Here is a 14871-nt window from a genome sequence, read left to right as displayed (position 1 = left end):
ATACTAAGCCGTTTTCCCTTTTTTTTTTTTTTTTCCCCCTTTTTTTTTTTTTTTTTTTTTTTTATCTAAAACGCTGTCGTCTTCTCGACGACGTTCGAAAGCGACAATGGCACGCGCGTGAAGAAATCGTGTATCGCTTTTCCGCGTCGCTGGAGTAGCAAAGGCGCGAAAGAAGGTCGACGAATCGAAGTGTTTGCATCAAGGATCACCTAAAGGGACGCTGAGAATTCCACTGTAACTTCGAAGTGTCGAACTTTCGAAGAACGTTTCCTCCTTTGAAGGTACTTGATCTTGTTGTGCTCGATCAGAATGAGCTGTTAAATGTTTTCTCTATTCGTATCGTTCACGTGAGTTCTTTTAGTCATGACATGGTTCGTGCTTCATAATTTAATCCTATTTTGTAGACTTTTTTCCATTAATTTAACAATGTTAAGTTTCTCTACATTTTTAGTATTAGTTATGTTCTTTTTATAATATAATTTTGTAATTCTTTTATATATTACAGTATATATATATATATATATATTATTAATTCTCCTTTTAAGCAAATCACGTGAGCAAACACTTTTAAAATTCATACGAAACTTACGATACACGAAACGTCAGCACGATTGAGCGATTCCAATTTTAAAATCCATATCTGGGAATATTCCGTCGTCAAGTTTACGAACTTTAATATTATTCAGAAATGGAAGACAAACGCTCGTGACTTAATATTCATCTTACTCGCGCACGGCGTGGCGATGCTATTTATTCCACTTTGGCAACGCCGACCAATCGCGTGCATCTAAGAGACCGGCTGACTACAAGCTGTGATTTATCTCGATGGTCGAATATGATCCTACCGACAATAAAGATCTGTTGAATATACGTGCCGACTCCTCCCCGAGAATTGCACGGCCATAAACCTTCATCGAGAGTTAAATGAGTTTTAACGGTGGGGGAAAATTGCGGTTTGGATATTACTATCTTATCTTTGACGACGGCTGTAGTCGCGAACATCCATTAAAATGGCGAATTGCAGATGTTGATTTATTTAATGTACGGAGACGGATCGCGTGAGAGATTGCTATGATAACGCATAGTAGAACGTGAGCGCGTAGCTAAAAAAAATAACGAGAATTCAAAAAATATTGTTTTCTTTTCTTTCAAATATTACCTCATTCACAAGTTCACATTTTATATGCACATCACGAAGTAACGAACGATTCTGCGAGATTGTTTGTCGGATCGAGCTTAAATTGTCAACGAAAACGCATTAAACATTGAAAATTCGACGAGAAATATCTTGGATGAAATTCTGTATTTCGTCTCTGCGGATTAAGCGCCTTCTCTGTTTCTGCGAAGAGATTAAAATTCGATTGGCCGACGAAAAGTAGAATTCAGAGCTTACCCAATCCCGAGAAAAATGGACGTCAAAAGACATTTAATTTTTCATTGCATCCCTATCGATATTACACGGATTCCTTTATGCATATAGTACATTCATGCGCATCATAAAAATGTATGGATTCGGTCACGGGCGACCGAGGGACATCAGGTGCTGCGAACATCCGCGAAAAACACGAACCTGAAAAATGTATCTCCAGAGTTACGGAGTGACATAGTTGCTATTTCCCCTTATTTTGACCTGGCATTTTACCGCGCCATGTGGGACGAGCCGGAAGAAAACTTATATAATACTGGAATTCGCGTGATTAGAACAAATGTGAGAAAAGTAAAAAAATACTGGAGACACAGAGAAACATTGTAGTAATGTGCTAATATTATTTTTATTACAGCCTTTTAAAGATAAAATAAGAGAGTCATAGAAATGTGATTTTGCAATCCATATTAAAATATGTCTCTTTGTGTCGTTTTTTATCATCAAATTTAATTTCACGTTGCATTATAAAAGCGAATCTACAGGATACAGAACTAATATTAGCTTCATTAATTCTTGAGATAATTGTATATTTTAATCTCAATTTTTTTTTTCACTTTCTCGTTTAGTTCGTTATTTTATCACAAGCGCGACACAACAATACCACGCGCGATTGTAATTCACGTTAGGCTTCTGTCCGCTACCTTCAGTGGCAACCACTTTTGAAATTGACTCTTTTTTTCTATTGTCGCCGCTAGTCGACCTTACCCCGCTGGGGCCGTTCCTTTTTTCTACCCCTCGACTTTCTCTTTTGCCGTTAAAAACCCGGCTTGCTTTTACTTACTAGTTCAACAGAAAATTCATCCATTCGTCCCCGAAGGGTTGGCGCGTCCCTCCCGTCAGAGGGACGATCGCGCTAAGTGGCAGATTCAGGCTGATCGAAAGCGGCCGAGATGAAGAAAAAAAAAAGTTGCCAGCGGAGAGGAAAGTCGGAGAGTGGACTTAAGCTCGTCGAGAGGGTTACAGCCAGGGATGAAAAGAAAAGTACGCGTCGATACAAAGTGCTGTTTACGCCATTCTCCTACCCTTCCGCTTTCAACCACTGTCCTTTTACCTAATTCCGCGCCTCTTTTGCTGCGCTGCTTCTTCGTCGTTTCTTTTTTTTCCACCATTACATTTTTCCTTGTATCTTCGAATCGTTTTTTTCCTGACGTGTTAATTAAGCGTTACGAGATGTCTTATTATTCGTGCGATGTGAGATTTTTGCGATCGGACAGGTGCTCTTTCGCACATTTTATTCTTATATATATTATATATTATATATTATTATATAATTATATATTATATCTTATATATATTCTTATATAATCTTTTATTTTTATTTTTAAGCAGATATTTATAAGATGGTCCGATAAAGATGTACATAATATTATTTCATCAAATATCTTTGGTAAAGATTAATACAATTCTTGTCTCTCTCTCTCTTTTCTTCAGCTTGTGGTTTTTTTGTTTAAATATTAGAAGATATCTTCTGCTTCATTCTCGCCGGATCCAATAGCCTAAAAAATATTGGCGGCGATTTTTTTTCTTCAGACCATAAGATACGACTGTATCTCTCCCTCAATTTGCATTTTTTTCTATCTGTTTCGTACACGGGGTGCTTGATCTGGATGACAAAGAGAAGGCTGATGGGTGGATCGTCGCGTGGATAAAGGTGTCTTCACGACGACCCCCTTCTCGTCGCGGCGGAAGGACGGTAGTAAATCTTTCATCGACAAGCGAAATCCATTGATCCCACGATCGAATGTGAAATCCACCTTTTGTATCCTGCACGCTCCGCCTGCTACGGCGAGGTAAATAATGTAGAGGGACTCGTCGGGAACGTTAGACAACAAATAAATCAGCCTCATCGCGGTAATCTTCGTGATGGCCGAGGCGCTCTTTGTCGATGTCCTCCGAGGATCGTTCCGACCGGAGACAGAAGCATTGCGGGTTCTCCTTTATTTTTCTCGCCGGTGCTATCGATCACGCTGAAGTGGTCGCCCGCATTACACGTCTATTCTTGATGAAAGTGGATCGACACGCGGATCAGGACTGATCTATTTTGAGGACGATTATAAAATCGCCAAAAGGACCGAACGAGGAATGCATTAAACGATTATAAACTAAATGATTTAGATTTTAATTAAATTAAAAAATAAGAGGAGAGAAAGAATAGAAATTTTTTCAAGTCAATCGAAATTTATACGTAAAATTGTTAATTTTATCATTATTATATTCATATGTCACGATACAGTGTTTCTCTGCTAAACCAGTTTATCGCAGTCTATTTTTACGCGTAATTGAGATGGAATAGTAGCATCGTAGAAATTTACTATAGCTCTTTTCGCATTTAGTGTTGAGATTCTTCTCGTTTAGCGAATTTTTCACTCCCTTTCCGTTCAGATCGCGTATCTCGAAGCGTCCCCCAACATGTCTCTTTTGCTAACGTCCATAAAGAGGGTCGCTATCAAAAAGTGCGCGACTGCCGCGGAAATCCCTCCTTCTCGCATGAATAAAACAACCGGATATATATATATATATATTTTGTGTTCGGATTCTGCGAAGCTTAGAATGCTCGAGAAACGCCTTCCGGTGCGTTCCGACCGACTCGAGAGAGCCGAGAGGGAGCAAGTTGAGATTCACTGCAAAAATCTACGAATCTCAGACCGTACGGGCTGCTGCAGACGACGGTGCATTCCTTATCGCAAGAGGGAAAAACGTCGTGTATTCCCAAGATCCATTACCATGTAAATATTGCATCGAGTTGCCTCTCTCTCGGAATTTTATGGCCAGTCACATGCATTATGCCAATCGTATTTTAATTCGTGACGTTGCATTTTTACAATAATATCTCTACGACGATGTTATATGTTATGTTATGATATATAAAATTGTATTCTATATTCATCTGAACCCGCAAGATCTTTCTTTAATACAAAAATATCAAAATATTAATTAAATCTTTCCCGTTATAAAAATACAGCGTTCCCTTTCTATCTGATTTGTCACTTTATATCAATTTTAACAGAATTAGTCGCATATATTTTACATTTTTAGAGAGAGAAAGAGAGGCGCGCGGAAGATCTCTTTTTATTCCCGTCATCTTATTTATACTGTCTTTGATCCTACGTTTCTAGAGGATCATATGCAACTGTATGCAAACTGCGAATACTCCCTGTATTTGCATGCATGCGCTTGAGTAGATTACTTGCGCGCGGATTACACGTTAGTTTACGTGAAATAATATGTGCGCAACACAAGAAGGATCGCATGTCTAACTAAATTCGAACATTTGGGAATGCAGCTGAAGTCGCTGAAACTGTACTTAATCCGATAAGTATAACGGAAAGAGACGTTAGATCGGATTACGTGCGTTGTCCTGGCAGAAAATAAATGAAGCTATTCGCGGAATACACCGTCGGGCGTTTTGTTAGATTAATAAAATCAATCTCGATAATAATAATGTGAACATAATAACAATGTGAACATCGTCTGCCATCTTCAGATATTTATATGTTATATTGTAGAATCTAATTCCGCTGAAATAGATTATCTCGGATTAGAGCCTTAAAATTAGAATTTTATTAGTCACAAAATAATTTAGAATAGTTAATATTAGCTGGTTGGTTATTCTTTGCAAAAATTATAAGGTCACTCTATAAAATCAGTCCTAATACTATTGATCGGAAGTTGAACTAAATTTATATTGATACTTTGATTCACCATTTTAATTTAATCAGGAAATCGCATCTCACAACTTGACATATTCCGATATTGATATCCTTGTCACACAATTGTTATATGTCACTGCGTGCTAATAATGTTTGTTTTCATGTTTCAGGTAAGGATCTAAATTTCGCCAGTAATAACGCGGGTGAGTGTTACATCTAACAATCTATATCTATACTATTATTATCGCATGCGCCACTTTTCATTTACTGATTGCCCATCACGTTGAAAGAGAATGCGATAGAGTTTCCACGCAACCCCGTACATCATAATTGATATTGATGTTGTATTCTGTTTTTTTTTTTTTTTTTTTCAAATTATACGAGGTTGTTACGATTTACGATGCATGGTTAAAAAGCTTATTCACAAAAAAATACAATATTTATAATTGGCTGTTACGCAAATTCGACCAAAGTTATATATACTATATCGCGAATTTCTATTAATAATTTATAATAAATAATAATTCAAGAAAGTGTACTGTGTGTCAGTTTAATTGATTATTTCAAAATAATTTATATGTATATAGATTATGTACATAATCTATATACATATGTTTATCTGCAGCATTTATCTGTACTTTCTGTTTCAATTAATATAACAATATTTTAAATAATAGCAATATATATTCCTAACAATACTGTTATATAGAATACGAAATTATTGATCTGCCAGTGAGAAATTATATCATCTGTATTCTAACTTTTTATTAAAATTTGACGCAATTTCCTACACTGCATGGAAAGCAACTCATCTTCTTTTGACTGCGTCTTGAAGGCAAGGAGAGCCAATTCCATGTAATTCGCTAAAGATTCCCGCGCGCGCACCACAGGTCGTATCCGGTAGAGGAAAAAGTATTCTTTCGCGAAGCGATCCCCACTGTCGGTGATGTTAAAGGAGCTGGTCTTTTATGGGGGCCCATCGCAGAAGAAGAAGAGAGGTCGAGAAAGCGTACCGCCGAGATAAGGACGGCAGTAGACGGTTGTAGGCAATCTGGCTGATTAGGCTCGGGGATAGTAATCCCGTAGATCCTCGACGATGCCGCGGAATCGTTTATCCGACTGCCTTCGTCGTGTATCAGGCGAAGAAAAGGGGACCAAGACTGTCGAGCGGGAAAAGCGACGTCCGTTACATCGGTGCCATACCGGGGAGATTAGGATTCTTCGGGAAAAGCTCGGTAGAATTAAGGAAAGGAGGTTTCCTTTCATACACCAGATCGACGATATGTGTACTCGCATGTTACTCTCGTCGTATTTTCTCCGCTTCTTCTTCTCGTTTCCCCTCCATCCCCCCATCCCCATTTCCCCTGTTTTGTCCCGTTTCTCATCCTCTTCTTCGTTTCCATATTGCGTGTCCCTTCGATGGAATCGTAAACTTTTTGCGACAGCTCCTATGAAATATGCTACGAAATCACGACACGATTTGTCCGATTGCTACAAGACTTATAGCGAACCCTCGTCATCTTCCGTTCACTGGCCGTTCGCTTCCATGCAAACATATTTAAAAAGAAAAAAAGAGAACGCAAAACACATACATATTTTTATTACTTTTCATATTGATTCACGGTAATCTTTTTGATTCATATCTGTAAGAGAAATCGAAATTCGTGGAAGCTTTCGCCACTGACAATGAGATGAATTTACATAGCGAAGCGAAGAAATGAGATGAGAGGAGATGCGCGCGAGTCGGCAAATGAATAAATAAATATACAAAACCCGTTGCATATACCCCCCCTCCCACACACACACACACGTATACCCGAAAATATATTGACCACAACGACTGGCGTTCGTGTCGCAAGAAAAGTGGAAAACGCATCGTATCAATTTTGCTGCCATCCGCGCTTTTTACTCTCAAGCAATGCATTTAAATTATTTATAATGGGACTGCTTTTTCAATCTACGTCAGCAAACGGCCGTGAATGGAAGAGCAATGGCAGATATATATATATATATATATATATAAGAATAAGACAATTGTCCGAAAAATAAAGGCACTGCAAGATATATTTAATTAACAATTTTTCAACTTTTATTCAAGGAGATGCTCTGTGACGTTATAAACAATTTATATATTGTTTTATTATAATTTTCATAACTTAATGCATAATATTTTATTTCAAAGATATTTTACCTCAAAATAGAATACAATATATAGAGTTATAAAACATAATTATAATTACAAAATTAATATGATAATAGAATCATATTGAAAATACATAAAATATACACACACATTTATACATATTTTGTTACATTATGTATATTGAATACATAAAATATTTTATTATATTATATTACACAAAAATGTCCGAAAGAAATGCGTACAATGTAAAATTTATTAGAAATTTTTAGATTAAACATAGCTAATAATCTACCGCGACCAAAAAAATTATTAATGAATTTATCGATTTTGTCTCTCTCAATTAAAAAAAGAAAGACTTTTTAAAGAAAATATCTGACGGGCGCGGGTGCGCAGAGATAAATGAAGTTTCGATGTTACCCAACGATTACATCAGAAGATAAATCGCGGTTTAAATTTTGTGAACGATAAATAAATAAATAAACTAACGGTAGTTGTAATATTTAATTGCGATACACGTAATTTCTATAATAATCGGAACACAATGTGCGCGCGCGATATAATTGTTATCATTATATGCGACAATAAAAATGTTCCGACATTCGGAGTGCATTTCATAATCTGTAATTATAATGTGCGTGAGGAATTGAACGCGATCTAATGCCCGATTTATTTTCAAATGCGCGATTTTTTACAAATTCCGCGATCAAAAATAAGATGTATACGTTTTGTGAACAATTTCGAAACAAGATAAAATGAATTTTATAATTCTTAAAATAATCGCATTATCGCCGCGTTTAATGGAGGATAACTGACCTAACGATTAGACCAGATCAAGATTCCTCTGCCGAGTGACACACTGGTTAATATCTGACAGAGAAAAGAACGATCTTAAAAGTGGAAAGCGACTTCAACTTGTCTTATTTCTATGTCGGGTCCTACGGAATCGATCCACAAAGGAAAGTTAAGTGATTCATTAAACATCAAAAGTCCCGCGACAGGAGGGAACGAATCTCCGATCTTCCTGATTGCTCCGATAGCAGTGATTTCGGCAGCGAATTAACGACTGTTACCGTCGTCATCATTTTCAATATATGAAATAAAAATTCGCATGAAAAAAGCATGTTCTTCCACTATTAAGAAATATCTCCTTTTATTAAAAAAACGACTGGATATAACGATTTTTATGTACACATGGTTACAATCGAGTATATTTAAGAAAAATGAAATACATGCGCTTTTATTATTGCTTGGTTAAATATGTAAGTACAAATAAGTTTAGGGTACCAAGTGTGCTCGAGACAAATCAAACCCGATAACAACAAGATATAAAAAAAATTTAATTCAAATATTTAGCAAGACAAATAAAAAATTATCAATTAATTAATTTTTCTATAATATTTCAATAAAAATATCAATAAATTAATTTGTCGATATCTTACTGATATCGGAGTACCCATTCAATTCGTCTCGAATTTTTTAATTACTCACATATTTTACATTCATGCATTCGCGCGATATAATATTAAATATAATAGAAAAGAATTTTGTCAAATATATCACACAATTTGCGCATGTATTTTATTATATGTACATATACACTTTATAAACTAATCTTAATATCCTAAAATGGTGGGACGTCCAGTGTCTGCAAATGGTTTCTTAAAAGAGACTAAAAATTAAATTAATTCAAAATTAATTAATGAAATATATTCGTTTGTAACCACAATTTTTTATCAAACAAGTTTGCAAAAACTGATTGTAATTTAAATTTTTGTATTTGAAAAAAATGGAATTTATCCATTATATCCATATTCAATCTATTATTAAGTATTTTCATCATTAAGAGATAATACTGATATTAATACGAATAATAATGGAAAAACATTCTTAACAAAAAAAAGAAGAAAATATATCCTTTCTCAAAGTATACTATTTAATGAATTTTTTTCGTGATTCGATTTCAAACAGTGTATGGTGATTGTCGTTAAATCATTGCCAAAAGCATCACTTCCAGAAACCGCCAAGAAAATCTGAGTTTAATTCCAACTCTGCAACGGAAACTTTCAATTTTTAACGAGGCACCAAACTAAGCGTTGCGGATAGGTCCCACAAAAACCGACGAGAAATAACTCTCCACGATGAAGATCGTTTCGATTCCCAGCCAGTACAAACCGCGCATTCGCTAGCGTCCACCTGACATGAGGAACAGCGATAAAGCCTCTTCGTCAAGGTAGCGATCGCGTCCAAATACATGGAAAGAATGCAACGCAAATAATATTGCAATGTTTGCAATATTATTTATAAAATTGTTCAGTGAATATTTAAAGCGACGCGAAATTCACAAAATACGCCTAATCAAAAACGCCTAATCAAAATACGCCTAATCAAAAACGATAATCAAAATAAATTATTTTGTTTCGTAGATTTTTTAATTTCCGTGCGTTACCAATAATATTTAATTTTAAATTTTTCAATATTTCAAATATATTCGTGTTTTTGCAATATCAAAAGCGCGATCAATAGATTTCGCAAGTAAGAAACTAATATTTAATCGTTGGCTTAACATCGAGTCTTGATATTCTTGTTTAATAATTTTTATATTATATAGAAGAATTGTAGCGATATTTGCGATTACGAAATTTTTAAATAAAAGTTTCTTGGTTTTATTGATAATCTTTTGGTATAAAAAAGTAAGCTATTAAATTTTTGAGTAATTTTACAATAAAAACGTTGAAATCTAATACTTATCGAATATGTTAATTCAACGAATTTTGTATTATTGTACGTATTCTTTCAATTTCGCGTAACTTACAATAGATTTTTTTACAATAGATTACAAATAAATTATTACAATTTATATAGATACAATTACACAAAAATATAAGAATATTATAAAAAATATATAACGATATAATTACAATTTATATATACATTTTAATAATTCATGCTATCAGCATCCAATATTCTCAATATAAGGAATTGTAAAACTTTTATTATTTGATTATTAAGTTATATTTGATAAAGATCCAAATATAAATCGGAAATAAAAAATGCCAAAAATAATTTGGAAAATAGTTTGGAATTACTTTTTTTCAATATTACAAATTATTAGATACTGATAACATTTACATTTAAAAACTTAAAATCATATAACTTTTAAAAAAATACAATTTTTAATTTACAGAATAAAATGTTAATATAATTTATAAAATAAAATGTTAAATATTAAAGCTAATACATACGTTATATATATAATTAAATGCAACTTAAATGTATTTTATACATTTAAGATAGATTTTTCATAATAAAATTAATAAATTAAATTTTTAATTTTTACCTATAATTTTTTTCATGATTGATTTGTTCATCTCTTCAATATTTTAATAGTTTTTTTTAAATAATATTCTTTCAATTCCTAATTTAATAATTCCTAATTAGCTTTCCTTAAGAATCTTAAGGAATTAAATGACTACCTACCTTAAGTTAAAATAGTTTTAATAGTTTTAACAACTCTATTTTTGCTGGCTAAGCCAACGGGAATCTGGGGTCACCTAAATTTTGGGGAGCGTAAAATATAATTATTTTTATTTTTTTTTATTTCTCTGAAAATGAATTTAATTCTAAAGCTTTAAATATTATTTTATTTTAAGCCTTTTTAATGTCCTAATAGCCCTAGCAGATCTATTCTGATAGTCTTAGCAGATTTAGCCGCTCTACTTGTTGGCTACGCCAGCAGAAATCCTCGATAAAACGAGATTTGGAAAGCCCTAATAAGGAATTCGTGATAACGCGGTATTTGAAGAGCCCTAACCAGGAATTCGCGAAATTTGGGGAGCCCTAACCGCGCGATTTAATTTGGACCGATAACTTTTTCGCGTGTTTTTAATTGCATGTCACTACATGCACACCTATCAGTAAGAGAAAATATTTTTTTCTCTTGCATATCTTTTATGCATTCTGGCCAGTATTGACCATATACTTTTCAGAAGCCAGTTGGACCTACCTTTGCTCCTGGCCATACTCATTCTAACTCGATTTCTACGAGCTAGGGATCAAGGAAGGAGAATAACTCCTTCTAGTGCCGGTTAATTATTATCGCCGGCAAATAAGACGACTTATACTCGATCGTAATATCGTACGATCGTCATTCAGTCGTCAAAAGTCGCAAATGATCATGCATATATAAAATATAATATTAGCATGCATTTTAACCCTCTGTCGGCTGGTTATTAAAGATCCGTATCTTCAAAATTGTCTTATAAAGCTTATAAATATATAATCAAAATCAATATTTTATGTATGCTTGCATAAAATTGTAATAAATATCATATATTTTTTCCTTTTCCTTTAATTTTTATATATAAATAGTATCTCTTTTAACAAAAGTTTAAAAATATAATAAAATCAAAATTTAATTAAAAATTTTATCTTAGGATATATATGTACAAAAGTAATTTTTTTATGATTTAAAATCGATCTAGAGACCGTCGTGCACGCGGTTGTTTCGCCGACCGAGGGTTAAGGCAACAGATTTATCTACAATCTACACATCTATATCTACAAATATCTACAATTCCGTTGCCTCAAAATAAAAGTTCGTCACTCACCGGCACCGATGCGCAACAGCGGAGTTGTTGGACTTGAGGCTACGTTGTCTGCAACATACAAATATAAAATCTAAATTATAGCAGCGCGTAAAATAATTAATATTTCAAGACATTATTATTGTACGCAATGAATTTTATATTCGATACATACAATAATAAGCAGATATACATATATAAACATGGAATAATTTTATAAATATTCTGAAAGAACTATTTTTTAATTAGAAACTTTTATAGGATTTATATAAATGTCTCTCTCTGAGTTTCTCTTGTTTAATTCATTTAAATAACAAGACCAAATTAATGCGATTTTTAATAACCGATATACAAATAATAAATACTCACCCTTGGGTTGCTCCGCCGGTGCAGGATGCCTCTCCTAGGCCTCCTCCTCCTCTCATTATGTCAGGGTCACCACGTTGATCTGTAACATACAAATAGAAGATCCAAATTATAGCAGCGCTCAAAATAATTAATATTTTAAAAAATTTGTTATACTTATTGAATTTTATATTCGATGTATATAATAAGCAGATTAATAAAATAATTTTATATAAATTTTGAAAAGCACATTACTAATAACTCTAATAATTACATATAAAAGCTGTAATCTAAAAGTAGAAACTTTTACAAGATTATAGCTTTCATATAAAAATCCTTTTCTCTAATTCTCTCTTGATTAAATCATATAAATAAAAAATCGAATTACACAATTAATTTCTTAATTTACATTGCACGTACAATTAATAAAATTTTAATATAAAATAACAAATTACTTACCACAGGGTTGTTCTACGAATGCCCGATGCCTCTCCTAGGCCTCCTCCTTCTCTCAGGTTGATTCACACGCGCGATACTTTAAACGGCACTCCCGCACTTTTATTAAAAGATTACTTCCGCACTTACACGCGCGATACTTTGAACGACACTCCCGCACTTTCAAATTTCGGCACGATCGAACCCCGCTTCACGTGAGAATCACACTTCGAGTCGACAAGTCGGGAATTCACCGATTACTTCGAGCAAAGGTTAAGCGGAAGCGGAAGAAGACGAGCGGAACGATAACGGCACCGACGACGCGACAAGCCGTCCGCGGCACGATGACAGCACCAACGATACGACGAGCCGTCCGCGGCACGATGACAGCACCAACGATACGACGAGCCGTCCGCGGCACGATGACAGCACCAACGATACGACGAGCCGTCCGCGGCACGATGACAGCACCAACGATACGACGAGCCGTCCGCGACACGATGACAGCACCAACGATACGACGAGCCGTCCGCGGCACGATGACAGCAACGACGACGCTGGGTACTTGGTTTCCCCTTCACAGTAAACCTTTAGGACGCTTAGAACCTTAAGGCACCGTCCAGGTACTTAAGCCACTCCACCACGTCAAGGTGTACCCATGGAAGGGTTTTATCGGCAAAAAGTCGATGATACAATGCAAATTACGCTTTAAAAACAAACATATCTATATTTCAATTTTTTTGCCGATCAAATGTTTTCTTAACTATAAAATTAATTAAAATAAGATAATTATAAAATAAATAAAATATATTAGATTCTACAAGACAATATAATATAAATGCTTTTGGCATTCATATTACATAATTTTATATTTGTTATATTATATAATTTTACGCGCGGGCACAAAAATAGTGATAGAATTTAAAAAACAAGGAAGCGAATATATATGAGAGATACCACTTCCGCCATGTTCAATGTGGGATTATCGAGGTCGACTAAGGGATTTTAAGGGGATGACGTAGGATTGGATCGTAAAAGGTACATTGTGAAGTTCTCAAAAAAATCTTTTGTGTCCTTACTAATTATTACTTGCTAGATCGCCAATGATTTTTTTTTTATATCGTATTCTATAAAAAGCAGGTTGTAGGTATCAATTATTGCGAGTTGAAAGTATGCTCTTACGAAATTTTTATAATTAATATACTTGTTTGGTGATTATTAACATATACAAAAAAAAGATATATTTTCAATTTTTCTTCAATAATTCTGCACCAAGAAAGATTAAATATGTTGCATAACAATTGAGAAAAATACTTATGTTATTTTCAATCATACATTTCCTTAGATATAATAGATAATATTTTCCAATACATTTTCAATTTTATAACATACATATTTAATTTCCGATTCACAGAATTTAAAACAAAAAAAATATTTACAGAAAATGCCATTAATAGAGCTCTTTCTATAAATTTATTTTATAGAATTTAAGTGGTGTCATTTTTTTGTAAATTTCATTCAATTTGTTGAAAAATCGCTAAAATTGAATCAAACGATCGCTGCGTGACCCTTCAATTAATGCAATCGTAGTTAATTAGTCGCGGCTCAATCTCCCATTTTTTTCTCCTGTTAACTTGTGGCGGCCAACCGGCCGTGTGCATTGACCCCGTAAAAAAAACCGCTCGCTTGCAATTTCTCGTTTTCGGTGGTCGGTTTAATTAGAAGGCAACGGGCGTTAAAGCAAACGAATACGCGGCCATTGTGCGACTTTTTCCTTTTGCCTGTCGCGCAAACATTGTCCCGGTGCATTTGCGATTTTACCGTAATGCCTTTGAAAAATTAATTACAAATATCGCGATATGCGCGTGATTGGCGAAATATTTTCAATCTCTCTGATTCCCATTTAAATTTATCGTATTTGATTCTAAATTTTATTTACTTTTACGACGGACTGACTTGACGATTTTTGCTCTGTTGAAAGCTTAAGTAGTTACGGTCATATATAAGTCAGCCGCTGTGAAATATTCGCTGCACTCGACACGACCGGCATTTCTAGACTTTGATAACATCTAGAACGCACTTGACAACCAATTGTCGATTCTTTTTTTGGAAGATGTTAATCAAACGAGGATTGTCGCGATATGTGCATCTTCCGATGTATTAGTATCTACATATTGCATATCTGCACATGTGCAAATGAACAGAGTTACGTCACGGTAAATTAAACTGAAATGTTTGAAACGAAGAAATGTTTTACGGCACTTGCGGAAATGAAAATACAGGGAAAGA

The 14871-nt window shown here is 34.3% G+C and overlaps 1 protein-coding gene across 1 annotated transcript in view; it reads left to right on the top strand.

The window, feature by feature from the left end:
• Positions 1 to 14871, top strand: part of LOC115242072 — a gene marked incomplete at its 3' end in the record, with an annotated part of 241921 nt that overhangs the window by 53307 nt on the left and 173743 nt on the right. Inside the window, exon 3 of the mRNA XM_029818106.1 lies at positions 5247 to 5279. Coding sequence (XP_029673966.1) covers positions 5247 to 5279 — 33 coding nt within the window. The remainder of the gene's footprint in view (positions 1 to 5246; positions 5280 to 14871) is intronic.

This window comes from Formica exsecta, unplaced genomic scaffold (genome assembly GCF_003651465.1).
Source record: "Formica exsecta isolate Colony F162 unplaced genomic scaffold, ASM365146v1 scaffold562, whole genome shotgun sequence".
Classification (NCBI taxonomy): domain Eukaryota; kingdom Metazoa; phylum Arthropoda; class Insecta; order Hymenoptera; family Formicidae; genus Formica; species Formica exsecta.
Note: the sequence above shows the minus strand (reverse complement) of the source record. Positions and strands in the feature narration are given on the sequence as shown.